The sequence below is a fragment of the Podarcis gaigeae genome (assembly GCF_964106915.1).
Source record: "Podarcis gaigeae genome assembly, chromosome: 2".
In the NCBI taxonomy this organism is placed as follows: Eukaryota; Metazoa; Chordata; class Lepidosauria; order Squamata; family Lacertidae; genus Podarcis; species Podarcis gaigeae.
The window spans coordinates 122,009,659-122,037,005 of NC_139679.1; the positions used below are offsets into that span (position 1 = coordinate 122,009,659).

Consider the following 27,347-nt stretch of genomic DNA (forward strand, 5'->3'; position numbering starts at 1 on the left):
TGCTAAAAGAAAGGAGGCAGAGCAGTTTATCATCACATCTCTTGGTCTCCAGGGAGATCAGATGCTCTTGGTCACATGGGCTTCCTGGCAGCCATCTGATTAAACAGTGGTTTTCCTAGCCAGCGCCCTTTCCTAGTCTGTGCCCATCAGTGACGCCAAGCTGATCACCTTCAGCATGCTGGTCTTCTGCAGTGTTTGGGTGTCCTTTGTTCCCACCTACCTGAGCACCAAGGGGAAATACATGGTAGCTGTGCAAGTCTTTTCTATCTTGGCCTCCGATGCTAAGCTACTGGGCTGCATCATTATTCACCAAATGATACGTTGAGGCCTGATCTGAGTACATTTGCCTGAGTTCCTGTCATCTTTACCTGTGATTGGAGGTTAGATTAGCACCACCACCACCCCATCCCACTGACCATTTGTACTAGCAATAAATTCAACAGATAATAATAATAATAATAATAATAATAATAATAATAATAATAATATAATATATTAATAATAATAATAATAATAATAATAATAATAATAATAATATTTATACCCCACCCTCCCCAGCCAAGGCTGGGCTCAGGGCAGCTAACAAGCAATAATAAAAACAAGTTGAACGAATACAACTTAAAAACAAGAATTAAAATACAACATTAAAATACTGAAACATTAAAATATTAAAATGCAGCCTCATTACAAGAGGAGAAAGGAAAATGAAAAAAGATCTGTGACGTGAATGTTGTTCCTTAAAACTAGCATTGTAATGCATTTCTTGTTTTCCCACATAAATAAGGAAAGAAATCACTCCTTAATAATAAACTGCGAGAAACTGAATTTTCAGTGGTTTCATTTCTTTGGGGTTGGGATGCATGCAAAGAATTTTTTCCTCTTCTGGAAAAAAGCCAAATAAAGATTATGGGAATCTGAGATCCTCGAGAGATCCAGCAGAACTAGGAAACAGCTCTCACCTTTGTCCCTAGCCCGCTGGAGATCATCGACCAGCGCGACCAAGGCAGTTTCTGTCCCATGACGAGGCCTGAATCCCGATTGGAATTTCTCCCAAGGAAAAACTAGACCAAATGTCGAGAGGATCCCGATCGCGCACAGAAGCGCCAGATTTGGAGGCTCGGTTAAAATACAGCCTTGCTTGAGGATAGGTGCTCTCATGGACACCCCCCCCCCCGTGGCGTTTGCCTCCTAGGTAGGTCATAAGGAAAGGGTTAAAATGGGTATGATGTGATTGGCCAGTGAGAATGCAAGGGGGTGTAAAAGTTACAGATAGGTAGCCGTGTTGGTCTGCCATAGTCAAAACAAAAAAAATTCCTTCCAGTAGCACCTTAAAGACCAACTAAGTTAGTTCTTGGTATGAGCTTTCGTGTGCATGCACACTTCTTCAGATACACTGAAACAGAAGTCACCAGACCCTTCTATATAGTGAGAAGGTGGGGAGGGGTATTACTCAGAAGGGTGGTGGGAATGTGTGATAGGCAGATAGCTGTGATGAGCCTGTTGACGACTCTTAACGACTGCAATAGGTCTTACAGGAAAAAGCAAGGGGTGAGAAGGTGAAAAATGGCTTTGTCATGTATAATGAGATAAGAATCCAATGTCTCCTAGGTAGGTCATAAGGAAAGGGTTAAAATGGGTACGATGTGATTGGCCAGTGAGAATGCAAGGGGCTGTAAAAGTTAGAGTGGGAGGTTTTGAAAGTCAGTTGAGGTTCGGGAGTTGAGAGTTGAGTTCAGTTGGGTTGAGGTTTGGGAGCTGAAGAAGGAAGAGGGAGGACTAGGTGTGGGTTGGTAGAGTTGTATTGTGAGAGAGTGAGAGGAATTGTTAGGTGGAGTCAGATAGATAGTTGGAATAATCAGTTTGGAGTTGTTAGAAACTAAGAATAAGAAACTGACAAGAGAAAAAAATAACTGAAACCATAAGCTTGTTCCTGCATTTAAAAATAAACTTGAATATTTGTTTATGTTAACAACTGACTGGACTCCGTGTGTCCCCCGTAAGAAATGGGGTGGTGGCAGCGGAAAAAGCAATGGCAGAGGTGTGATTACTAGCTGAATCACTGCACACATTTAAATGCTTTTTCATCCTGTGTGAGTTTGTTGATGTTTTCTAAGTCTTCCTCTTTGACTGAAGATCTTCCCACACTACATACATTTAAATGATTTCTCCCGTGTGAATTTGTAGATGGTTTTTAAGGTTTCCACTGTGACTGAAGCAGTTTCCACACTCCGTACATGTAAATGGTTTTTCTCCTGTGTGAATTCGTAGATGATTTATGTGGGATCCTTTATCTGCGGACGTCTTCCCGCACTCCATACATTTAAATGGTTTATCCCTTGTGTGAATTTGTAGGTGTTTTTTAAGGTTTCCACCTTGATTGAAGCACCTTCCACACTCATTACATTTAAATGGTTTTTCTCCTGTGTGAATTCGTAGATGTTGTGTATGGGAGACACTATCTGAGGAAGTCTTCCCACACTCCATACACTTAAATGGCTTCTCCCCTGTGTGAATTCGTAGATGTTTGGCATAAGATCCACTATCTGCGAAAGTCTTTCCACACTCCATGCATTTAAATGGCTTCTCCCCTGTGTGAATTCGCTGGTGTGTAGTAAGGTCTTGCTTCCACCTGAAACATTTTCCACACTCCATACATTCATATGGTTTCTCCCCTGTGTGAATTCGCTGGTGTGTAGTAAGGCGTTGCTTCCACCGGAAACATTTTCCGCACTCCATACATTCAAATAGCTTCTCCCCTGTGTGAGTTCGTTTGTGTTTTGCACGGGTTCCACTATCTGCGAAAGTCTTTCCACACTCCATACATTCATAGGGTTTCTCCCCTGTGTGAGTTCGCTGGTGTGTAGTAAGGTATTGCTTCAACCTGAAACACTTTCCACACTCCATACATTCATATGGTTTCTCCACTGTGTGAGTTTGCTGGTGTGTAGTAAGGGAATGCTTCCACCTGAAACATTTTCCGCACTCCATACATTTGAATGGCTTCTCCCCTGTGTGAATTCTTTGATGTGAACTAAAGAATGCACGATCAATGAAGCACTTTCCGCACTCCAAACATTTAAAAGGTTTCTCCCCTGTGTGAGTGAGTTGGTGTTTTGCAAAGCTTCCACTTACACTGAAGCACTTTCCGCACTCCATACATTTAAATGGTTTTTCTCCTGTGTGAATCTGTTGATGCGTTCTACGGCTTCCAGAATTAGCAAATGTTTTTCCACACTCCAAACATTTAAATGGTTTTTCTCCTGTGTGAATCCGTTGATGTCTTGCATGGCTTGCAGAATCAGCAAATGTCTTTCCGCACTCCATACACTGAAATGGCTTCTCCCCTGTGTGAGTTCGCTGGTGTAAAGTAAGGTTTTTCTTCCGGCTGAACGACTTTCCACACTCCATACATTCATATGGTTTTTCTCCTGTGTGAATCCGTTGATGTCTTGCATGGCTTGCAGAATCAGCAAATGTCTTTCCGCACTCCATACACTGAAATGGCTTCTCCCCTGTGTGAGTTCGCTGGTGTGTAGTAAGGTGTTCCTTCCGGCTGAACGACTTTCCACACTCCGTACATTCATATGGTTTCTCCCCTGTGTGAGTTCGCTGGTGTAAAGTAAACTTTGTCTTCTGGATGAAGCACTTTCCGCACACCATGCATTTAAATGATTTCTTCAATGAAATTCCAGGTGAATTCTTGGTATTCTGACTATTGTTTCCATCAGCTGCTTGGGGAGGAAAGAAAACCCAGTTAGGCTTCCAAGGAAGAGAAGTAAGTAACATAACACACATCTGGCAAAAATAGCACCTCTTATTTCTCTTACGTTCTCCCTTTTCATGTTCCAATTTTTTAAGAATGCACCTAACATAATGCCAAAATATAGTAATGCCAGGTGTTACAATATGGGAAGCAAATGAAAACTTCTTTCCACGAGCACCTCCTTCCCCGTTCTATCTCAGTTTTCCTCGCTCGGCAAAGCCCACAGCAGAAGAGCCCGTCCGAGCGCCACGGACTCTCCCGGCTGGACTCCAACTCTCCTCCCCGGACACTCAGGCTGTCACCCTTGAGACCAGCCTGGTGAGCCGCGCCAGTTGCACCACCAGGTAGAGACGGGCCTGCACATCTCGTGAAAATAGCACCTCTTATTTCAATACATCTTACGTTCTCCCTTTTCCAATGTTTTTTAGGAATGCAGCTATAATAATGTCAAATTATTATAATGCCAGGTGTTCCTTTTTAGGCAGCAAATAAAAACTTTCCTCTTTTCCCAGGCCTTTGCCTAATTAAATCGTTTCTTTAAATTGGGGAACGGGTTCTGTTTCGGTTGTTACAATGTTTTGTATTTTTCCATTTTCTGTGATGCTTAGATGAAGGGTGGTATATGAACAATTCTATGTACACTTGGAAGAGACCACAAGGGTCATCTTGTCCAATCTTCTGCAGTGCAGCAATCTCGACTTTGCCTCCAACCTCTGCTTAAAAACCTCCGAGGAAGGGTGTCTACTGTCAAACAACTTTTACCAACAGAAAATTCTTTCCGACGTTTACAGTGGTGCCTCGCAAGACAAAAAGAATCCGTTCCACGAGTCTCTTCGTCTTGCGGTTTTTTCGTCTTGCGAAGCAAGCCCATTAGCGGCTTAGCGGATTAGCGCTATTAGCGGCTTAGCGCTATTAGCGGATCAGCTTTTAAGCGGTTTAGCGGATCAGCTGATAAGCGGCTTAGCGGCTTGGGGAAAAGGGTGGAAAAAGGGGGGGGAACTGCAGGAACTCGCGATACATTTTCGTCTTGCGAAGCAAGCCCATAGGAAATTCGTCTTGCGAAGCACCTCCAAAACGGAAAACTCTTTCCTCTAGTGGGTTTTCCATCTTGCGGGGCACCACAGTAATTGGATTCACATTTCTTGTAATCTGAATCCATTGCTTCAGGTCCTACTCTCCAGAAATGAAGACAACAAGCTTGCTCCATCTTCACATGACAGCACTTTAGATATGTGAAGATAGATCTCTGAAGATGGCATCTCTCTTCTCAGTCTCCTTTTATCCAGACTAAGCATACCCAGCTTCCTCAGCCATTCCTCATAAGGCTTGGTTTCCTGACCCTTGGACATTTTAAGCTTGTGGTCTACTAAGGCCCTGAGTCATGTACTACTGGCAAGCCAGGTTTTCTGTTTTTATATTGCAAGCTGTGCAGTGAAGCTTAGATGAAGGGGAGTATATGAGCAATTCTATGTAAATTTGGAAGAGACCCTGCATGCCCTCTTGTGCAATCCCCTGCAGTGGAAATAGCACCTAAAATTCAAAAGCCTGGGGAAAGGTTTTCCTCTTCACCATCTATTGACCCATCTATGTTCCCATCTCCATTGCCCTGGAACTCACCAGATGTCTCTGAGGGCCCTGGGAGAAAATGCCCAGAGGTTTTGGGGAGGGATGCAGGAAACAGTCTGACAAGGTCATCTGCCCATCTTCCTCCTTCCATCCTTGCTAGGTCGGCAGGTTCAGCTGCTTTCATCCTTCCTGAGGAGCTCAGAAGATGCAGGTTTCTGGGAGGGAGGAAGAAGCAAAGGGAGCCTCAGAGGCCCTGCAGGGATTCTCCTGCCCAAAATATTCTGCAGCCTCTGGAGAAGGAGAAGGGGGAGAAGGAGAAGAAGAGGAGGAGGAAGAGTTTGGACTTGATATCCTGCTTTATCACTACCCGAAGGAACTTCAAAGCGGCTAAGATTCTCCTTTCCCTTCCTCCCCCACAACAAACACTCTGTGAGGTGAGTGAGGCTGAGAGACTTCAGAGAAGTGTGACTAGCCCAAGGTCACCCAGCAGCTGCATGTGGAGGAGCGGGGACACAAACCCGGTTCACCAGATTACGAGACTACCACTCTTAACCACACAGACTCTCCAAATGGGGAACCCCCGTCCCAACAAGAGCCACATTTTTAAAGTTTCTGTGGTGATACCAATTCAATCTGTGCTCTCCCCACCAAGGCTTGCTTGTGAGTAAATCTGCACAGGGCTGCTCTGCATATTCCTCCTCTTCGGACACCCAAAAGATACACCAGGTTAGACACTTTGGAGAAGACTGCTCCACTCCCTTCCTCCAGCCAGGGCTTTCTTGACTTTTCTGCTTACTTGGGGGGCTGCTTTCCCTTCCAGCCTCCACCCATCCATTTCTCCTTCTTCACCTACAGTCCCTTGGAAATCAGCATACCTCTCCCAGCCTCCGATAGTGATGATGATGATTTCTGGATTGCAGATCCAGCCTCTTTTAAACTATCATGCAGAGCCCACAGTTTAAACAAGTTGTGATGTTCTGGGAGGGGGGTGAAGCCAAGGCAGCCCCAGACCCTTGCAGAGATTTTCCTCCCTAAGTGGAACCCCAGCAACTCCTCCGACAGGAAAATAAGGGTGTCTTTCTCCTGAACCCAGCAAAGTCATGCCTGAAAAAGAAACTTCTTCACTTCCCCATTAAAAAACACTCATTTCCTTTCCAGTCTACCTTTTCCCTCTGCCATCTTGGAACTCTGGCAATGCAGTCTCCCTCCCTCCTTCTCCCCCCACCCATTTAGGAGAAGGGGGAGCAACTCTTAAGAACATCACCAGAAATGCAAATCCAAAGATGGGGATCTCTATCATATGTGGTGGGAGTGCGAAAAGATAAAAAAAATTTGGGATTTAATATATAATGAATTTAAAAAACTTTTCAAGTATACGTTTCCTAAAAAACCTGAAATCTGATAATAGGGTAGGAAGTAAAAAAGGAAGACCATAAACTATGCAGCAGCTAGAATACTTGTAGCTCAAAAATGGAAACTACAAGAGACTCCCACGGTAATGGAATGGCAGGCTAAATTTTTCGAATATACAGAATTAGCTAAAATGACATATAGAATAAGAGACCAAAAAGGGACAAAGTTTGATGAAGAATGGGGTAAATTTGTGGCATATATAAGAATAAATTGCAGAAGCCTAAGAACTATGGAAGGGTTAACATAATTCCTGTGATGTGTATAGGAGAATAAGAATCTACAGGAGGGGATATACTTCCAAGAAAACCGAAGCAGGGAAGGAAGGAAGGAAGTTGAGGCGTGAGGATATGCAGTGTAAATAAGATGACTTAAAATGTTGAATGTAAAAGATTGTTTTATTCTTTTTGTTTGTTTGTGGAAAACTCAATAAAAAGCAAATAATAAAAAAAGAACATCGCCAGAGTCCTCCTGGGTCAGGCCAAGGACCCACCTAGTCCTCCTGTTCTCAGGGTGACCAAACAGATTTAGGTAGGAAGCTTCTTTGCATGCCTAAAGTCCCCAGGATCAATCCCCAAGCAGTTAGGGATGAGAGGAACTCCCTGCCTGCGAAACCCCAAAGAAACATTGATGCCAGTCAAGAGTCAGCAACACTGATCCAGGTGGACCAATGGCCTACTTTGGTGTCATGAAGCATCCGACCTTGGGAGCCCCAGTCCTAGAGGGAGATGCAGTTTCCGCGTAGGAACGGGGAGAAAGGGAATTGGGACGCCCCCCTCCCCCCGTTTAAGGACACTCCTGGGCAGGAGGGAGAAGCCAAGGCACCCCCTCCAGAGATTTCCTCCTCCAAGATGGAGCCCTTTCTCTCAAGCCCCGCCCCACATAACTGAGCGCGTGACACAGTGTGTATGCATGTGTATATATACACACACACATATACACAAACACAAAAGCCCCCTCAAGTGTTTCATTGTGGTGGCCAAAGCCCTCCCGGCCCCATGGATTTGTCTCCAATGCTCCACCCCCCAGAACCAGAGAACTGTGGAGCTGGAAGGGACCCCTAGAGCCCCTTCTCTCAAGCCCCGCCCCACATATCTGATCACGTGACACAACCCCCCCCCCCAAGTGTTTCATTGTGGTGGCCAAAGCCCTCGCGGCCCCATGGATTCGGCTCCTATGCTCCACCCCCCGAACTGTGGAGCGGGAAGGGACCCCGAGGGTCATCTAGACCAACCCCCAGCAATGCAGGGGTCGCAAGGAAAGCGTCTGCCACAGATGGAGGCCCACCCTCTTTCCCCACCTGGAGCCCCTCCTTCTCAAGGGGCGCCCACTTCCGAGCCCCCCAAACAACCCACTCCCTCCCCCGGGGTCATGGGTGGGTGGGGTGTGCTGGGACCTCAGAGGCCTTGGGAACCATGGCTTCCCTTCCCCCCACCCACCCAGGGGATCCTCCCATTCATCTCTCAGCCCCCCAACTGCCTCCTCTGCACCCCGCCTCGCCCCACAGCCTCCCCTTCGCCCAAAGGACTCACCGCCCCAGAGGCCTCCAAGACAAGCGGAAAGAGGAGGCGAGGCGGAAGGACGGAGAGAGGGGCCTTTCCCAGGCCGCTCTAGGCAACCGGGCTCTCTCGCTCTCCTTAACCCTTACGTGGTCGCCCCCTTCTGATCTCGCCGCTCCCTAGCTTTTGCAGAGTGCGCTCCGGGAGGTTTTTGCGCGCAGACGACGCAGCAGATCCGGCAAGAAGGGAACAGGCTACACTTCCCAGAAACCTCTTTTTTTAAAAAAATAAATAAATAATAATATTTATTACTTTTAAAACTTACAAATAAGAAAGAAGAGAAAGAAAACAAAAAAAGAAAAAGAACAATACAATAAAACACAACCTAAACACAATAAACAAAACAAAACAAAACAAAACAAAACAAAACAAAAACAATTTAAAAACATATCAACCTTTTCCATATTCTTTCATTCCCTTGTTTCATCGACCTCCTCTCACCTCTCTCTTTGTATTCCCCTTCCATTAATTATTTCAGCAATCCCTTTCCATCTTTCTCTATTTTCTATCATATAAATGTCTTAACATATTTTAATCTTATTTCCATTAAAATTAATATACTTATTTAAACTTAACTTTAATATACTTATTTAAACTTAACTTTAATATACTTATTTAAACTTTAAACCTAATATACTTATTTAAACTTATAGCACTTATAGCATTATAAACACTTATTATAGCACTTATAAACTTATAGCATTTCTACTAAGGCCATAAAATTTCATTCCAACATTTTTCTATCACTCATTAATTTTACAATATTTCCTTCTCTCTCTTTTTTTAAGCAACAAGAGACTACAATTCCCAGCAGCTCTTTATCTCCCAGGCTCCCCTGCAACTGCAATGCGGGAGGTCGGCTGCCTCTGTTGGATGGGCAGGAAGGTATTTGCAAGGTTTGCAGCGTGGTCGGCGCGCGAAAGCCTCTGGTGTCCACTTTGCAAAAGCTGGTAAGGGTGGGATCAGAAGGGACCCCCTTTATTTCGGGGGGGGGGGCGTGCGTTGACCTTGGATCATGAAGACGCGGAGCCCCTTCTCGAGTGATCTGAGTTCTTGCTTTCGCTTCTCTCTTGCATGATTTTGCAGCCGCAATGAAGGGGAAGGGGCCTTGGAGCCCCGTTTTGGGCTTCTGGAAGGCGACCGAGAGAAAGGATAGGGCCTTTACAAATTAATTGTCAGTTATGTAGGGAGGTGGGGCTCGACGGAGGGAGATTCGCCTCTTGCTAAGGTGGAAGAGACAGGAAGGGAACGGGGCCGAGCTGCAAGGCGTTTTGCATTTTCTGATCTAGCAAACTTTTTGAAATGTTTAAGATGATGGTTTTGTTTAACTTTGCTGCGTCAAATGTGCAGTCTGTATTTGACCGCCTTTGCAATGTTTTCTTTTTGAAAATTTTTAAGATAATATACGTTGCTTTGAATGTGTATACAGTATTTTTAAGATAATATACGTTGCTTTGAATGTGTATACAGTATTACTTTACCCAGTAATGTTTTACTCTGAACTTAATGTGTTGCAAACCGCTCTGAGATTTTTTTTTTCTTTTTAAAATATATAAATCAGTATGACAATGACATGAATTACAGTAATAATTCTATACAGAAAAATATTTTGCAGGGTGCAAAGGGCCCCACTTTTCTCTTTATTGATTGTGTGATTTTGCAGAAGTGTGTGTTGCCCATATTTTAAATAAAGCTCCTTTGGGCCTCTCCAAATAATTTTATATACACTTGCAATCGAAATTATTTAATCCCCACTGCAAATCAGGTTTATTATCAAGGTTTACAGACTTTCAGCTGTTTGCAATGAGCAAATCAAACAAAAGCAGTTGAAATAACTCAATGCAACTACGGTTGTACCTTGGAAGTCGAACGGAATCCATTCCGGAAGTCCATTTGACTTCCAAAACATTCGGAAAGCAAAGCGTGGCTTCTGATTGGCTGTGCGTAGCTTTTAGAAGACATCTGAAGGCAGCCCTGTATCAGGAGGTTTGTAACGTTTGCTGTTTTTGTTATATTGTTTATAACATTGTTTATATATTGTAAGGTATCCAGTTTGGCTGGGGAAATCCAGCCAGATGGGTGGGGTATAATAATAAGAATAATAACAACAACTAATTATTATTATTTATGTACTTTATTGCATTTATGATCCTATTTTCCCCTCCAAGGACTTAAAGGTGTGATACATGGTTCTCCCTCTCCACATTTCTTCCTCACCATGTTCCTGTGAGGTACCGTTAGGCTGAGAGAGAGTGGATTTAGTCTAGCACTGTCGCAGGAACCCCCCCCCCCCAATCATTCAGTTTGTACAAACTTCACTCACACTCACACACTACATACGCTACGCTTCTGTTATAAATTCATAGAAAATCAACCATACATCGGATTTGCACCGTTCCACTTTTATTTTACTCCATGAAGGAAGGACTACAAAATGGGGAAGGTTTGATACAGGCCAGCCATAATCCCTTGAGCATACCAGCACATCCACAGGAGCCCTGCCCAGTTGCTATGGTCCTAGACAGAAGACCATCAAGATCACAAAGAACTTGCATATGGGAGTGGATTCAGCATGAACTGGAACAAAGGACAATAATCAGCTCTTCCCTCTGGGGGCAGGAAACTGCAAATGCCCCTCTGTCAGCTGGAAAGTACTCATGGGGAGGGGGAAAGAGGGAACCAGCCAGGTGACAGGACACTCAGGTTACCACCACAACTCCTCCCTCAACCCCTCCTTTCTGTGATGTATCTGGGGGGTGGTCTTGATCTACAGGGTGGCAATTTCAAAAGTCTTTATAAGGCCTTGCACACCATTTTTCTGGGTCCTTCCTCTCTCCTGCAAGTGAGGGGAGCACCCTGTTGCAAAAGATCAATAAAGGCCAAGCCTACAGGCTGCTGATTTGCTCCAATTTACTCTGGTTGGTGTCTTTGTTTTTGTCCAAGGGAGCCCCCGGATTTTCCCGTTAACAGCACTCTTACAACTACTCTGACACCATTCTACCCCACACTGGTAATCTGCACCCCCCCCCTTTCCAGGCCTTAAATCTGAAGATAATGTACTCCAAACTCCACCTTCTTCCTGATTACTGGCTTTGAGCTGTTTATTCGGGGGAATATGGGGATTCAGCAAGTTCTCTCTTTCTGTTTCCTTCTTTCGTAGCGTCCAATGACCTTGCAAGATGTTGATTGGCTGATGAGGAGGGATTGCTGCTGCAAAACTAACCTTGCATGGGTGCGTCATGGAGGAAAACGACGAGAACATGAGCTGCCTAGGTAATACATATATATATATAACAAAAATGGCACAACAGGGAAAAGGAAAAAGCAAACTCAGTTCTTAAAGAATGACAAGCTGCTATAAAAACAGCCCACGGAAATAACACATTTTGGGTCTTTCAGTAGAGTGGATGGAATGAGTCGTTGCTTCCCATATCTATCTACCATGGGGGCAACCAAAAGGATCATCATAGTGGAGTGAATTAACAAGGATACATTGTGCCTGTCTCTCCCCTGACAAAGGTGACCCTGATATACAGGGTGACAAAAGCAGTTTTGTTCCCAAGCCGGACCTAAACCCTTATTGAAATGAATCTAGGAAAACCAGTTTCGTCCAAGAGCACCTGGATCTAGTCAAACATATATATCGTGTTTTCCTCAAATTCATTTTGTCCTTAAGGTAGCATACATTTTTTTTAAAAAAATTAAGTACTGCGCTGATGCAGTCGTGATACAATAAAAATTTAGTTACCATATTTTTCTGTGAAAAAGACAGTGTTTTTTTAAGGGGTTGTCTTATACACAGATCATATGATTGGTAGCAGTTGCAAGCAGGAGATTGTCAGCAGCAATTAGGTATGTAATGGGTGGCTGCGGCAAGGCCTCCTGGCGATTGGCTGGTGCAGCAATTTGGTGGGTGATTAGTGGCTGCTGGCTGCGAGTGTGCTTGGGATTGGTGGCTTCGGAGAGGCGTACAATTGGCAGAGGCGGTCAGGCGGATGAGCAATTGTCGGGAATCCCCCTCCCCCAAAATAGCTTAACAACTCTGGGCAATCTCCCCCCCCCACTTCCTTTATTTGTGGTCCCTAAAAATAGGGGTTGTCTTATGCACTGAAAAATACGGTATCTCCCTGTGTTACACTAAATATCTAATGGTTAACAGTTCATTTAATATATATATATCAGATTTTAAGTCAGCAAGAAGCTGGCCAAAAGGTCGGGTAAGTGCAGTTTTTCTAGAGCCGAAAATAAACAGCATTGAGTTCCATAGATGAAAGACACAAATATTCATTGTTTCCAAAGTTCACGTTCTCATTTTCCTGTTTACCATTTGTCCCAGGAAATGGCATCGGGGAAAAGAACATTTGTAGTTCTTCTGGGAAGTGTTTTACTGGGAAACTTGATCTTGTCAAACACCAGAGAGACCATGATGGACACAAACCGCACAAATGCCTGCAATGTGAGAAACAGTTTGCTCTACGGTGTCAACTAGTGAGACACAAGAGGATCCACAAGGGAGAGAAGGAATACGAATGTCCTGAGTGCAGGAAGACGTTTACCTGCTCAGAAAACCTTATGATCCACCAGAGAGTCCACACTGAGGAGAAACCTTATGAATGCAGGGAGTGTGGCAAATACTTTTCCCAAAAATATAACCTTGTGATCCACCAGAGATCCCACAATGGAGAGAAACCATATGGGTGTGGTGAGTGTGGCAAATGTTTTTCTCAACAATCTCACCTTGTGATCCACCTGAGATCGCACACTGGGGAGAAACCTTACAGATGTGGGGAGTGTGGCAAATGTTTTTCTCTAAAAGCTCTCCTTGTGATCCACCAGAGATCCCACACTGGAGAGAAACCTTACGAGTGCATCGAGTGTGGGAAGTGGTTTGCCAAACCATCTACTTTCAGGCGCCACCAGAAAGACCACACTGGAGAGAAACCTTACAAGTGCATAGAGTGTGGCAAATGTTTTTCTCGTAATGTTCACCTTGTGAGGCATCAGAGATCCCACACTGGAGAGAAACCTTATGAGTGCACCGTGTGTGGAAAATGGTTTGCCGAACAATATCCTCTCAGGCGCCACCAGAAAGTCCACACTGGGGAGAAACCTTACGAGTGCATCGAGTGTGGCAAATGTTTTTCTCAAAACACTAACCTCGTGTCTCACCACCGAAGAGTCCACATGGGAGAAAAACCTTACAAATGTATGGACTGTGGGAAGGGCTTTGCTGAAAAAGGTGATTTGATGAACCACCAGAGAGTCCACACAAGAGAGAAACCATACAAATGCATGGAATGTGGGAAAAGTTATGCTTTCCACTCAGCCGCTTTGTTACACAATAAAATCCACACTGGAGAGAAACCCTATAAATGCACAGAGTGTGGGAAATGGTTTGCCAACCAATCTTCCCTCAGGCAACACCAGAAATTCCACACTGGAGAGAAACCCTATGAGTGCACGGACTGTGGGAAGTGTTTTGTTGCCAACTCTACATTGGTGATCCACCAGAGATCCCACACTGGGGAGAAACCCTATAAATGCACCGAGTGTGGAAAATGTTTTCAACGCAACTCACACCTCATGAAACATTGGTTAATCCATACAGAGGAGAGAAATCATAAGTGCCCTGAGTGTGGGAAATGTTTTCCTGACAAGTCTACCTTGGTTGTCCACCAGAGAGCCCACACGGGGGAGAAGCCATATAAATGCACCGTGTGTGGGAAATGTTTTACTTACAGTGCGAGTTATAGAAAGCACCAGATAATTCACACTGGAAAGAAATGTGAGAACACCAGTGTTCTCCCCCACCACCCATAACAGTAAATTTTAGAAAGTACCAGAGATTAAGGTGGGGGTTAATTTTCTCACTGATAACACCATTTTTAACAAAGGGATACAGGGTGGATACCGGTGGGTTCCCAGAGTGTCTGTACATGGAAAACTGCTGGTAAGTTTTAAAAATAAAACAACTTTGCATACAGTAAGAGAGCTCAAGAGACTCCTTTGAGGCTCAAGTTTTATTTCTTGATGAGAAATAAAACTCATCAAGAGTTTTATTTTTAATGCATTACAAACACACATTGCAGGATGGGAGTACCTTGAAAGAAGTTACTGCTATTCCCACCTTGTATGTTACTCAGATGTAGATCCCATGGAGTTTAATGGAGCTTTCCCCCTGAGAGCTGTAGAAATGATGGAGAAAATAATAATTTCATAAAACTATCATTTTGATTATTCCATTTTGTTTTGAGTCATTGCCCAGCCACATTGAAAAGGCCCATTGCTAGGCATGATGATTGTGATTCATCTTGAATTGTTATTTAGGTACATGAAAGAAAATATTGGGAGACATTTAATGAATAGGAAAATCAGTGTCTCAACAAAAAAAGACATATTATGATGAGGGCTGAAGAGCTATGTCATATTTGATTGGTTCAGGATGGTGACAGTGGGTTGCTGTAACAGTGGGTTGGTGACTACTCAGATTGTTGCAATCCTTTGATGGTCAAATGAAATCACATATGTAATCTAGAAGTGTATATTGAACATAGCTTTCGATGTGTTTCTTCACATCCTCATTTTTGAGGCTGTCCCTTTGTGCATTTGTAGTTCAATAAAGGCCTGTCTTTTCACTTGGAGCCTGCACGCTTTTCTTTTTATTTTCTGGGTGGGAGACCTTCATTCGAGGAACCCCTTTTAAATTTCTCCAGCACAGCAATCCTGAGATCTACGCTGCATCCAGACACATCAAAAAAGTTTCAGGAAAACGTGTTGTAAAATGTTCGTAATGGGAAATCACGTTGGCGAAAGATGGAACTCCACAGCGCCCTCTGGTGTCACAGTGTTATAACACATTTAACACGCTTAAAAAAACCCTATTGTACCTGAGTCCCAGGTATAGTGCTTCATTTGTCTAGGGGCAAAAGCAGCATTTGAAAGGTTCTAAAGACTAGGTGCATTTTGCAACTTGCCATGATCCAATTGCTACCGGTTTTGGATATGTGGGAACATGTATTGCGACTGAGCCCCGTCGCCATTTGGCATATGGTATTAAAGCATATACCTAAGAATGCATAAAGGTAAAGGGTAAAGGGACCCCTGACCATTAGGTCCAGTCGTGGTCGACTCTGGGGTTGCGGCACTCATCTCGGTTTATTGGCCAAGGGAGCCGGCGAACAGCTTCCGGGTCATGTGGCCAGCATGACTAAGCCACTTCTGGCGAACCAGAGCAGCGCACGGAAACGCCGTTTACCTTCCCGCTGGAGGGGTACCTATTTATCTACTTGCACTTTGACGTGCTTTCGAACTGCTAGGTTGGCAGGAGCAGGGACTGAGCAACGGGAGCTCACCCCGTCGTGGGGATTCGAACCGCAGACCTGATCGGCAAGTCCTAGGCTCTGTGGTTTAACCCACAGCGCCTTACAGACCGGCAAATCCTCCTTGGCCTCGGAATCACTACTGCCCTTTCCTGTCATATTATTCCCTCTGAGGACCCTTTTTCCTTTAAACACCTTGTGGGACTGTGTCTTTTCTATTTTAACAGTGTTCTGTGATTCAGACCCTGAGAGCATATATACTGAAAGTCCTCAGCTCTCCCTCCTGTCAGAACGAACCCCTCACAGACCAGATATGAATCTCTCACCCAGTCTCTCACTCCACTCCAACTGTCTCCCTTGGAACTCTAGCCAACCAGCAGCTCTTGCTAGTTAACTGTTTGCTAGCAGTGACTCAACCTGCTCAGTAAACAAACTTCCATCACATGTTCCACACCTGAAAATTATTGCGTAGGCAAGGTTGCATATGCCAGTCTCGATGCAGCGATGGGAAGGAATTGTAAAAAGGTATTCTGGAGTTCCTGTTTCAATACGCAAATATACGTGTATCGTACACACAGAACCTTATATACTTCGTAATACGATTAAGCTATAAACACTCTAAAGTTCTAAGCATAACTATATAGCATAACACTTGACTATATTCTTTTACATCTTTAGATAAGCATTGCACTTTAAAAACACAGGATCTAAATACATTTTAACCACTTTTAAATTTGCATTTTAACTAATTGCATTTCAAGCAATTACATCTCATCAAATAAACATATATACAGCATGATTGCCCCTGTACTTATCTAAATGTTTCGTCGTGACAGGGAATCTGCAATCACATTATCCTTCCCTCTGATGTGGGAGACATCAAAATTGTAGTCTTGCAGTTATTAGTTTGCTATTGGTACCTTTCATTTGGTTTAACCATTTCAGAGGGGAGTGGTCAGTACAAAGGGTAAATGTTCTTCCCCACAATATGGTTGTCAAGCCTCTGCTTAAAGACCTCCAAAGAAGGAGACTCCACCACGCTCCTTGGCAGCAAATTCCACTGTCAAACAGCTCTTACTGTCAGGAAGTTCTTTCTAATGCGTTTCCCAATCCTCCCCCTTCCCCCCATGTTATGTACTGAGTTGAATAGGATCGAAAATGCTGCAGTCTGATTGGTCCTAGAACAATAGGATCCAAAATGCTGCAGTCTGATTGGTCCTAGAACAATAGGATCCAGAATGCAGCAGTGTGATTGGTCCTAGAACCATAGGATCCAGAATGCAGCAGTGTGATTGGTCCTAGAACAATAGGATCCAAAATGCTGCAGTCTGATTGGTCCTAGAACAATAGGATCCAGAATGCAGCAGTGTGATTGGTCCTAGAACCATAGGATCCAGAATGCAGCAGTGTGATTGGTCCTAGAACATTAGGATTCAGAATGCAGCAGTCTGATTGGTCCTAGAACAATAGGATCCAAAATGCAGCAGTGTGATTGGTCCTAGAACCATAGGATCCAGAATGCAGCAGTGTGATTGGTCCTAGAACCATAGGATCCAGAATGCAGCAGTGTGATTGGTCCTAGAACATTAGGATTCAGAATGCAGCAGTCTGATTGGTCCTAGAACAATAGGATCCAAAATGCAGCAGTCTGATTGGTCCTAGAACCATAGGATCCAGAATGCAGCAGTGTGATTGGTCCTAGAACCATAGGATCCAGAATGCAGCAGTGTGATTGGTCCTAGAACCATAGGATCCAGAATGCAGCAGTGTGATTGGTCCTAGAACAATAGGATCCAGAATGCTGCAGTCTGATTGGTCCTAGAACAATAGGATCCAGAATGCAGCAGTGTGATTGGTCCTAGAACCATAGGATCCAGAATGCAGCAGTGTGATTGGTCCTAGAACATTAGGATTCAGAATGCAGCAGTCTGATTGGTCCTAGAACAATAGGATCCAAAATGCAGCAGTGTGATTGGTCCTAGAACCATAGGATCCAGAATGCAGCAGTGTGATTGGTCCTAGAACCATAGGATCCAGAATGCAGCAGTGTGATTGGTCCTAGAACATTAGGATTCAGAATGCAGCAGTCTGATTGGTCCTAGAACAATAGGATCCAAAATGCAGCAGTCTGATTGGTCCTAGAACCATAGGATCCAGAATGCAGCAGTCTGTTTGGTCCACAGGAGCCACCCAATCCAGCTCCAGGTGGAAGTGAATCTGCAACCTGATTGGCCTACAGGAGAATCCCAAAATTAGCCAATCACGTGGGGCCCATTGTGTAAATAATGTATATAAAGCAGACACTTTGGGGGAACTTGCATTCCTTACTTCTCTGAGCTGAATAAAGCACATGAGATCCACACACGACTCTGAGTATATTTCACCCCAAGATATAGGAATAAAAGCGTACATTCCGCTTGGAGAGAAAGGAGCGGGCTTTGGCTGAGCGTCTGCTGAAAGGGAAGGAGGGCAGAACAGGTGTTTCCACCCACTACACCACACAGCCCCTTCTTCAGAACACAGCCAGCTTCTGCATCTCACTTTGTTGGGTTTTTTTGGGAGAGCCAGGATATATTAGAGCGGGGCAGGATTTATGTTAGGAGGGGGGAGTAGAACAGAGCTATCCGCAACCCGATAGGTCAGTTTGTTATTTCTTTTTATTTACTTAATTTTATTTTATTTATTTATTTATTTAATGGGGGCGGTTTGCAGCTGCCCTCTGGCTGCACCCATGTCTGGAAGCTGACAGAAGCGAAGGGTTTTTTTGGGGGGTGTGTGTGGAGAATATTCCCTTTCCTTCCGCACAGTTGCATCGACTTCCTTCATCCCATCTGCTGCCCCCTCTTGCTCTGAAAGGGGGCCAGGCATGGCATCCTCCCTGGACCAGGTGGGTGCAGACTGGCAGGTGGAGGCCGTCTCTCGTGGATGCTTCCGTGGAGAGTCCAGCACCGCAGCGGGTTGGGCTGGATGACCTCGGAGGTCCCTTTCAAACTCTCCCATTCCCCGATTCTGTTCTTGTAAGCCAACCTGCCCCCTATTGGGCCCGAGGTCCTGCAGCCTGGCCCTGTCCCCCCCACCCCCCGCCCCTGAACAACTCTTTGGCGGCGCCCCTGAGAATGATAGAATCAGACAGAAGATTTACCCACCTGGGAAGAATGGCAGATGAAAGTGATGGACTATATGGAATGGGCGGAAATGACTGGCAGAATCCGAGACCAGGGAGAAGAGTCGGTGGAAGAAAATTGGAAAAAATTTAAAGCTTATTTACAGAAACATTGTAAAATTAAGGAATGCTAGAAGGAGGCTGGAATGTGGTTTCAGCAGAAATGTTATAAAGGATTAAGTAAAAATGGATTGTTAATTAGCGAAAGAGAAGAATGTAAAATTATAGTATATCAAGATAAACGTTTAGGATAAAAACAAAGATGGAAAGGATTTGCTGAAATATCTAAATGAACTAGAATACAAAAAAGGGAGGTGTGAGGAGGTCAAGGAAATAAGCAAAGGAAAGAAAGTCATGTAAAGGTTTGATTTGTTTTTAATTGTCTGTATTTTTTCTTTTTTTGTCATTTTTTCTGCTTTTTGGGTTTGTTTGTTTATCTTTTTCTATTTTTCTTTCTGTAGCCTTTAAAACCTTAATAAAAATCTATTATATAAAAAAAGAGAATCACAGAATCGTAGAGTTGGAAGGGGAGCCGAGGGTCATCTAGCCCAACCCTCGGCGATGCAGGGCTCTTTTGCCCAATATGGGTCTCGAACCCACAACCCTGAGAGGAAGAGCCTCATGCTGTAGCCACGGAGCCATTCCACCTTTCCCAGCGTGGGAGCCCAGCTGAGCGTTGCCGAGTCATGTCCTGAATCTGGCGGGATTCGGATGCCCCCCACTTTCTCCCTGGGCAGGAATAATTGAGCGGCGAGGCCACGTAAGGGTTAAGGAGAGCGAGAGAGCCCGGTTGCCTAGAGCGGCCTGGGAAAGGCCCCTCTCTCCGTCCTTCCGCCTCGCCGCCTCTTTCCGCTTGTCTTGGAGGCCTCTGGGGCGGTGAGTCCTTTGGGCGAAGGGGAGGCTGTGGGGCGAGGCGGGGTGCAGAGGAGGTAGTTGGGGGGCTGAGAGATGAATGGGTGGATCCCCTGGGTGGGTGGGGGGAAGGGAAGCCATGGGACCCAAGGACTCTGAGGTCCCAGCACCCTCACACCTACGACCCCCGGGGGGGGGGGAGTAGGGGGTTGTTTGGGGGGCTCGGAAGTGGGCGCCCCTTGAGAAGAGGGGACTCCAAGTGGGGAAAGAGAGTGAGCATCCATATTGATTGATGCTTTCCTTGCGACCCCTGCATTGCGCGGGGGTGGTCTAGATCCAGCTCCACAGTTCGGGGGGTGGAGCATAGGAGCCAAATCCATGGGGCCCTGAGGGCTTTGGCCACCACAATGAAACACTTGAGGGGGCTTGTGCCACGTGATCAGATATGTGGGGCGGGGCTTGAGAGAAGGGGCTCTAGGGGTCCCTTCCAGCTCCACAGTTCTCTGGTTCTGGGGGGTGGAGCATTGGAGACAAATCCATGGGGCCGGGAGGGCTTTGGCCACCACAATGAAACACTTGAGGGGGCTTTTGTGTTTGTGTATATGTGTGTGTGTATATATACACATGCATACACACTGTGTCACGCGCTCAGTTATGTGGGGCAGGGCTTGGAGGAGGAGATCTCCGGAGGGGCTGCCTTGGCTTCTCCCTCCTGCCCAGGAGTCTCCTTAAAGTCACAACCAAAAACGGGGGGAAGGGGGGGTCCCAATTCCCTTTCTCCCCGTTCCTACGCGGAAACTGCATCTCCCTCTAGGACTGGGGCTCCCAAGGTCGGATGCTTCATGACACCAAAGTAGGCCATTGGTCCACCTGGATCAGTGTTGCTGACTCTTGACTGGCATCAATGTTTCTTTGGGGTTTCGCAGGCAGGGAGTTCCTCTCATCCCTAACTGCCTGGGGATTGATCCTGGGGATTTTAGGCATGCAAAGAAGCTTCCCACCTAAATCTGTTTGGTCACCCTGAGAACAGGTGGGTCCTTGGCCTGATCCAGGAGGACTCTGGCGATGTTCTTTTTTATTATTTGCTTTTTATTGAGTTTTCCACAAACAAACAAAACGAATAAAACAATCTTTTACAGTCAACATTTTAAGTAATCTTATTTACACTGCATATCCTCACGCCTCAACTTCCTTCCTTCCTTCCCTGCTTCGGTTTTCTTGGAAGTATATCCCTTCCTGTAGATTCTTATTCTCCTATACACATCACAGGAATTATGTTAACCCTTCCATAGTTCTTAGGCTTCTGCAGTTTATTCTTATATATGCCACAAATTTACCCCATTCTTCATCAAACTTTGTCCCTTTTTGGTCTCTTATTCTATATGTCATTTTAGCTAATTCTGTATATTCGAAAAATTTAGCCTGCCATTCCATTACCGTGGGAGTCTCTTGTAGTTTCCATTTTTGAGCTACGAGTATTCTAGCTGCTGCATAGTTTATGGTCTTCCTTTTTTACTTCCTACCCTATTATCAGATTTCAGGTTTTTTAGGAAACGTATACTTGAAAAGTTTTTTAAATTCATTATATATTAAGTCCCAATTTTTTTCCATCTTTTCGCACTCCCACCACATATGATAGAGATCCCCATCTTTGGATTTGCATTTCTGGTGATGTTCTTAAGAGTTGCTCCCCCTTCTCCTAAATGGGTGGGGGGAGAAGGAGGGAGGGAGACTGCATTGCCAGAGTTCCAAGATGGCAGAGAGAAAAAGGTAGACTGGAAAGGAAATGAGTGTTTTTTAATGGGGAAGTGAAGAAGTTTCTTTTTCAGGCATGACTCTGCTGGGTTCAGGAGGAAGTCACCCTTATTTTCCTGTAGGAGGAGTTGCTGGGGTTCCACTTAGGGAGGGAAATCTCTGCAAGGGTGTGGGGCTGCCTTGGCTTCTCCCCCCTCCCAGAACATCACAACTTGTTTAAACTGTGGGCTCTGCATGATAGTTTAAAAGAGGCTGGATCTGCAATCCAGAAATCGTCATCATCACTATCGGAGGCTGGGAGAGGTGTGCTGATTTCCAAGGGACTGTGGGTGAAGGAGGAGAAATGGGTGGGTGGAGGCTGGGAGGGAAAGCAGCCCCCCAAATAAGCAGAAAAGTCAAGAAAGCCCTGGCTGGAGGAAGGGAGTGGAGCAGTCTTCTCCAAAGTCTCTAACCTGGTGTATCTTTTGGGTGTCCGAAGAGGAGGAATATGCAGAGCAGCCCTGTGCAGATTTACTCACAAGCAAGCCTTGGTGGGGAGAGCACAGATTGAATTGGTATCACCAAAGAAACTTTAAAAATGGGGCTCTTGTTGGGACGGGGGTTCCCCATTTGGAGAGTCTGTGTGGTTAAGAGTGGTAGTCTCGTAATCTGGTGAACCGGGTTTGTGTCCCCGCTCCTCCACATGCAGCTGCTGGGTGACCTTGGGCTAGTCACACTTCTCTGAAGTCTCTCAGCCTCACTCACCTCACAGGGTGTTTGTTGTGGGGGAGGAAGGGAAAGGAGAATGTTAGCCGCTTTGAGACTCCTTCGGGTAGTGATAAAGCAGGATATCAAGTCCAAACTCTTCCTCCTCCTCTTCTTCTTCTCCTTCTCCCCCTTCTCCTTCTCCAGAGGCTGCAGAATGTTTTGGGCAGGAGAATCCCTGCAGGGCCTCTGAGGCTCCCTTTGCTTCTTCCTCCCTCCCAGGAACCTGCATCTTCTGAGCTCCTCAGGAAGGATGGAAGCAGCTGAACCTGCCGACCTAGCAAGGATGGAAGGAGGAAGATGGGCAGATGACCTTGTCAGACTGTCTCCTGCATCCCTCCCCAAAACCTCTGGGCATTTTCTCCCAGGGCCCTCAGAGACATCTGGTGAGTTCCAGGGCAATGGAGATGGGAACATAGATGGGTCAATAGATGGTGAAGAGGAAAACCTTTCCCCAGGCTTTTGAATTTTAGGTGCTATTTCCATTGCAGGGGATTGCACAAGAGGACCTGCAGGGTCTCTTCCAAATTTACATAGAATTGCTCATATACTCCCCTTCATCTAAGCTTCACTGCACAGCTTGCAATATAAAAACAGAAAACCTGGCTTGCCAGTAGTACATGTCTCAGGGCCTTAGTAGACCACAAACTTAACATGGTCAAGGGTCAGGAAACCAAGCATTATGAGGAATGGCTGAGGAAGCTGGGTATGCTTAGTCTGGATAAAAGGAGACTGAGAAGAGATATGCCATCTTCAGATATCTATCTTCACATATCTAAAGTGCTGCCATGTGAAGATGGAGCAAGCTTGTTGTCTTCATCTCTGGAGAGTAGGACCTGAAGCAATGGATTCAGATTACAAGAAATGTGAATCCAATTACAGTGGTGCCCCGCAAGACGAACGCCTCGCAAGACGGAAAACCCACTAGACAAAAGGGTTTTCTGTTTTGGAGGTGCTTCGCCAAACGAATTTCCTATGGGCTTGCTTCGCAAGACGAAAATGTATTGCGAGTTCCTGCAGTTTTCCACCCTTTTTCCACCCTTTTTCCCAAGCTGCTAGGCCGCTTATCAGCTGATCCGCTAAGCCGCTAAGCCGCTTAACAGCTGATCCGCTAAGCCGCTTATCAGCTGATCCACTAAGCCGCTTAACAGCTGGTCCGCTAAGCCACTTATCAGCTGATCCACTAAGCCGCTTAACAGCTGATCCGCTAAGCCGCTTATCAGCTGATCCGCTAAGCCTGCTAAGCCGCTAATAGCTCTAATCCGCTAATGGGCTTGCTTCGTAAGACGAAAAAACCGCAAGACGAAGAGACTCGTGGAACAGATTCTTTTTGTTTTGCAAGGCACCACTGTAAACGTCGGAAAGAATTTTCTGATGGTAAAAGTTGTTTGACAGTAGACACCCTTCCTCGGAGGTTTTTAAGCAGAGGTTGGATGCAAAGTCGAGATTGCTGCACTGCAGAAGATTGGACAAGATGACCCTTGTGGTCTCTTCCAAGTGTACATAGAATTGTTCATATACCACCCTTCATCTAAGCATCACAGAAAATGGAAAAATACAAAACATTGTAACAACCGAAACAGAACCCCTCCCCCAATTTAAAGAAACGATTTAATTAGGCAAAGGCCTGGGAAAAGAGGAAAGTTTTTATTCGCTGCCTAAAAAGGAACACCTGGCATTATAATAATTTGACATTATTATAGCTGCATTCCTAAAAAAAATTGGAAAAGGGAGAACATAAGATGTATTGAAATAAGAGGTGCTATTTTCACTAGATGTGCAGGCCCGTCTCTACCTGGTGGTGCAACTGGCGCGGCTCACCAGGCTGGTCTCAAGGGTGACAGCCTGAGTGTCCGGGGAGGAGAGTTGGAGTCCAGCCGGGAGAGTCCGTGGCGCTCGGACGGGCTCTTCTGCTGTGGGCTTTGCCGAGCGAGGAAAACTGAGATAGAACGGGGAAGGAGGTGCTCGTGGAAAGAAGTTTTCATTTGCTTCCCATATTGTAACACCTGGCATTACTATATTTTGGCATTATGTTAGGTGCATTCTTAAAAAATTGGAACATGAAAAGGGAGAACGTAAGAGAAATAAGAGGTGCTATTTTTGCCAGATGTGTGTTATGTTACTTACTTCTCTTCCTTGGAAGCCTAACTGGATTTTCTTTCCTCCCCAAGCAGCTGATGGAAACAATAGTCAGAATACCAAGAATTCACCTGGAATTTCATTGAAGAAATCATTTAAATGTATGGTGTGCGGAAAGTGCTTCATCCAGAAGACAAAGTTTACTTTACACCAGCGAACTCACACAGGGGAGAAACCATATGAATGTATGGAGTGTGGAAAGTCGTTCAGCCGGAAGGAAAACCTTACTTTACACCAGCGAACTCACACAGGGGAGAAGCCATTTCAGTGTATGGAGTGCGGAAAGACATTTGCTGATCCAGCAAGCCATGCAAGACATCAACGGATTCACACAGGAGAAAAACCTTTTAAATGTTTGGAGTGCGGAAAGTGCTTCATTGATCATACATCCCTTAGTTCACATCAAATAATTCACACAGGGGAGAAGCCATTCAAATGTATGGAGTGCGGAAAATGTTTCAGGTGGAAGAAATACCTTACTACACACCAGCAAATTCACACAGCGGAGAAACCATATGAATGTATGGAGTGTGGAAAGTGTTTCAGGTGGAAACATTCCCTTACTACACACCAGCAAACTCACACAGTGGAGAAACCATATGAATGTATGGAGTGTGGAAAGTGTTTCAAGTGGAAGAAATACCTTACTACACACCAGCAAACTCACACAGTGGAGAAACCGTATGAATGTATGGAGTGTGGAAAGTGTTTCAAGTGGAAGCAATACCTTACTACACACCAGCAAACTCACACAGGGGAGAAACCATATGAATGTATGGAGTGTGGGAAGAGTTTCAAGCGGAAGCATTCCCTTACTACACACCAGCGAACTCACACAGGGGAGAAACCATTTAAATGTATGGAGTGTGGAAAGACTTCTGTAGATAGAGGATCCCATATAAACCATCTACGAATTCACACAGGAGAAAAACCATTTAAATGTATGGAGTGTGGAAAGACTTTTGCATATAGAGGATCCCATATAAACCATCTACGAATTCACACAGGAGAAAAACCATTTAAATGTAACGAGTGTGGAAGCTGCTTCAATCAAAGTGGAAACCTTAAAAAACACCTACAAATTCACACAGGGGAGAAACCCTTTAAATGCACAGAGTGTGGAAAGTGCTTCAGTATGAGGCAAAATCTTAATATTCATCAACGGTCTCACACAGGGGAGAAACCATTTGAATGTAAGGAGTGTGGGAAGACTTCCACTGATCATTCAACCCATGCAAAACATCTACGAATTCATACAGGAGTGAAACCATTTAAATGTATGGAGTGTGGGAAGAGCTTCACACGGAAGACAACCCTTACTTTACACCAGAGAACTCACACAGGAGAAACGATTTAAATGTATGGAGTGTGGGAAGAGCTTCAGTCAAAGAGGAAGACGTAGAAAACATCAACAAACTCACACAGGATGAAAAAGCATTTAAATGTGTGCATTGTGGAAAGTGATTCAGCTAGTAATCACACCTTCACATCAACAAATTCACACTGGGAAGAAACCACTTAAATGCTCGGAGTGTGGAAAGAGCTTCAGTCAAACTGGAATGTTCATATTCACATAAGAGAAACAATTTAAATATATGGAATGTGGAACAATTTTCACTCACATTTCTCTCTTATCACACAAAATATAGAGCCATAAAATTGTAGAATGGGAAGTGCCCTAAGGGACATCTAGTCCAACCTCCTGCAGTACTAAAATCTCAACGGAAGAATCCATGACAGATGGACTTTGGAGAATTTTAATCAGTGAAGGGGAGTCCACAACCCACCAAAGGAGTTTGTTCCCCAGTTTGTTCCCCAGCTGAAAAGCTCTTATTGTCAGAAAGTTCTTCCTGGTGTTTAGTCAGAATCCACACTTTAATCAATTTGCTAACCCTCGTCTTCTTAAAATAAGAGCTAATCTGATCGTGTGTCGCTTTGCATTTTGAACTTAGCGGCGTTTCCGTGTGCGGCTCTGGCTCGCCAGAGCAGCGATGTCACGCTGGCCACGTGACCCGGAAGTGTCTCCGGACAGCGCTGGCCCCTGACCTCTTAAGTGAGATGGGCGCACAACCCCAGAGTCTGTCAAGACTGGCCCGTACGGGCAGGGGTACCTTTACCTTTAAGTTTCACGATCAATAATACTGGCTGATGTACAGTATTAAATATATGTGCTTAGGAAGTTTGCATTAGACAGGATAGGTTTGTCTGCAACAAATTGTGGGATGTTTCTGTTTTGAGGGTTTTGGCTAAATCAGGGTTTCCCAGACTTTGGTCTCCAGTTGTTTTTGGACTACAGTTCCCATCATTCCTGACCACTGGTCCTGCTAGCTAGCGATGATGGGAGTTGTAGTCCATAAACAGCTGGAGAACCAAGTTTGGGAAACCCTGGGCTAAATGAGGACTCATTGCTGGAAACCCGAGTGGTCTCTTTTGGCAGAAAATGGAACCCGAGAACTCAGCGGAGCAATGTATTGCTTTGTGTCTTTGTCAGCTTTATTTTCAACTCTTTTAAAACTCTTCTGCAATAAAGCTTTGAAACTCATCCTTTGTAGCGGAGACTAATTGTTTTCTACTCTACACACGGTCTATATCAGAGCAACTGTCACCATTTCTCAGTCCAAACCACCTAACCTAAGGGTTGTTGCAGTGATAAAATGGAGAGGCTGGAGACGTGTGTCAATCTTTCACAAGAGCATTTGATGACTGTCAAGATACTCAGATCTGGTGCTTCTGTGGGGGATCCTCTCCACACCTAATCTGTTTTTTTCTTGGCAGGAATTCCAGTTGGGATTCAGGCCTCATCATGGGACAGAAACTGCCTTGGTTGCGCTGGTCAGCCACATAACACCGGTCTAGAAAGAGCTACATTGGCTCCCAGTACAATTCCAAGCACAATTCAAAGTGTTGGTGCTGACCTTTCAAGACTTAAATGGCTTCAGCCCAGTTTACCTGAAGGAGCGTCTCCACCCCCATCATTCAGCCCAAACACTGTGGTTCGGCTCCGGGGGCCTTCTGGCGGTTCCCTCATTGCGAGAAGTGAGGTTACAGGGAACCAGGCAGAAGGCCTTCTTGGTAGT

At 45.0% G+C, this 27,347-nt stretch overlaps 3 protein-coding genes across 4 annotated transcripts; 2 read left to right on the top strand and 1 right to left on the bottom strand.

Annotated features, from left to right (window-relative positions):
* Positions 1–1,907: 1,907 nt before the first annotated feature.
* LOC310837552 (uncharacterized protein) lies at positions 1,908–8,336 on the bottom strand. The gene is made up of 3 exons (XM_083724306.1): positions 8,272–8,336; positions 5,381–5,544; positions 1,908–3,731 (listed from the first exon to the last, which is right to left on the bottom strand). Exons 2-3 carry the CDS (start codon positions 5,511–5,513, stop codon positions 2,155–2,157), a joined length of 1,710 nt encoding a protein of 569 aa, XP_083580432.1. The 5' UTR covers positions 5,514–5,544; positions 8,272–8,336; the 3' UTR covers positions 1,908–2,154.
* Positions 8,337–9,126: 790 nt separating this feature from the next.
* On the top strand, positions 9,127–14,939 carry LOC310837643 (uncharacterized protein). Of its 2 annotated transcripts, XM_083724557.1 has the most exons (3): positions 9,127–9,248; positions 11,459–11,571; positions 12,635–14,939. In XM_083724557.1, the coding sequence occupies exons 2-3, from the start codon at positions 11,538–11,540 to the stop codon at positions 14,116–14,118; spliced, it is 1,518 nt and encodes a 505-aa protein (XP_083580683.1). In that variant the 5' UTR covers positions 9,127–9,248; positions 11,459–11,537; the 3' UTR covers positions 14,119–14,939. The 2 variants fall into 2 exon arrangements, with proteins under 2 accessions (XP_083580683.1, XP_083580684.1); XM_083724558.1 differs by lacking the exon at positions 9,127–9,248 and having other exon boundaries at positions 11,071–11,571.
* A 3,544-nt stretch (positions 14,940–18,483) lies between these two features.
* LOC310835946 (uncharacterized protein) lies at positions 18,484–26,812 on the top strand (the record flags this gene model as incomplete). The annotated part of the gene is made up of 5 exons (XM_083720910.1): positions 18,484–18,574; positions 19,518–19,656; positions 22,354–22,517; positions 24,306–26,226; positions 26,395–26,812. 4 exons carry the CDS (start codon positions 18,484–18,486, stop codon positions 25,625–25,627), a joined length of 1,716 nt encoding a protein of 571 aa, XP_083577036.1. The 3' UTR covers positions 25,628–26,226; positions 26,395–26,812.
* Between the last annotated feature and the right edge of the window lie 535 nt (positions 26,813–27,347).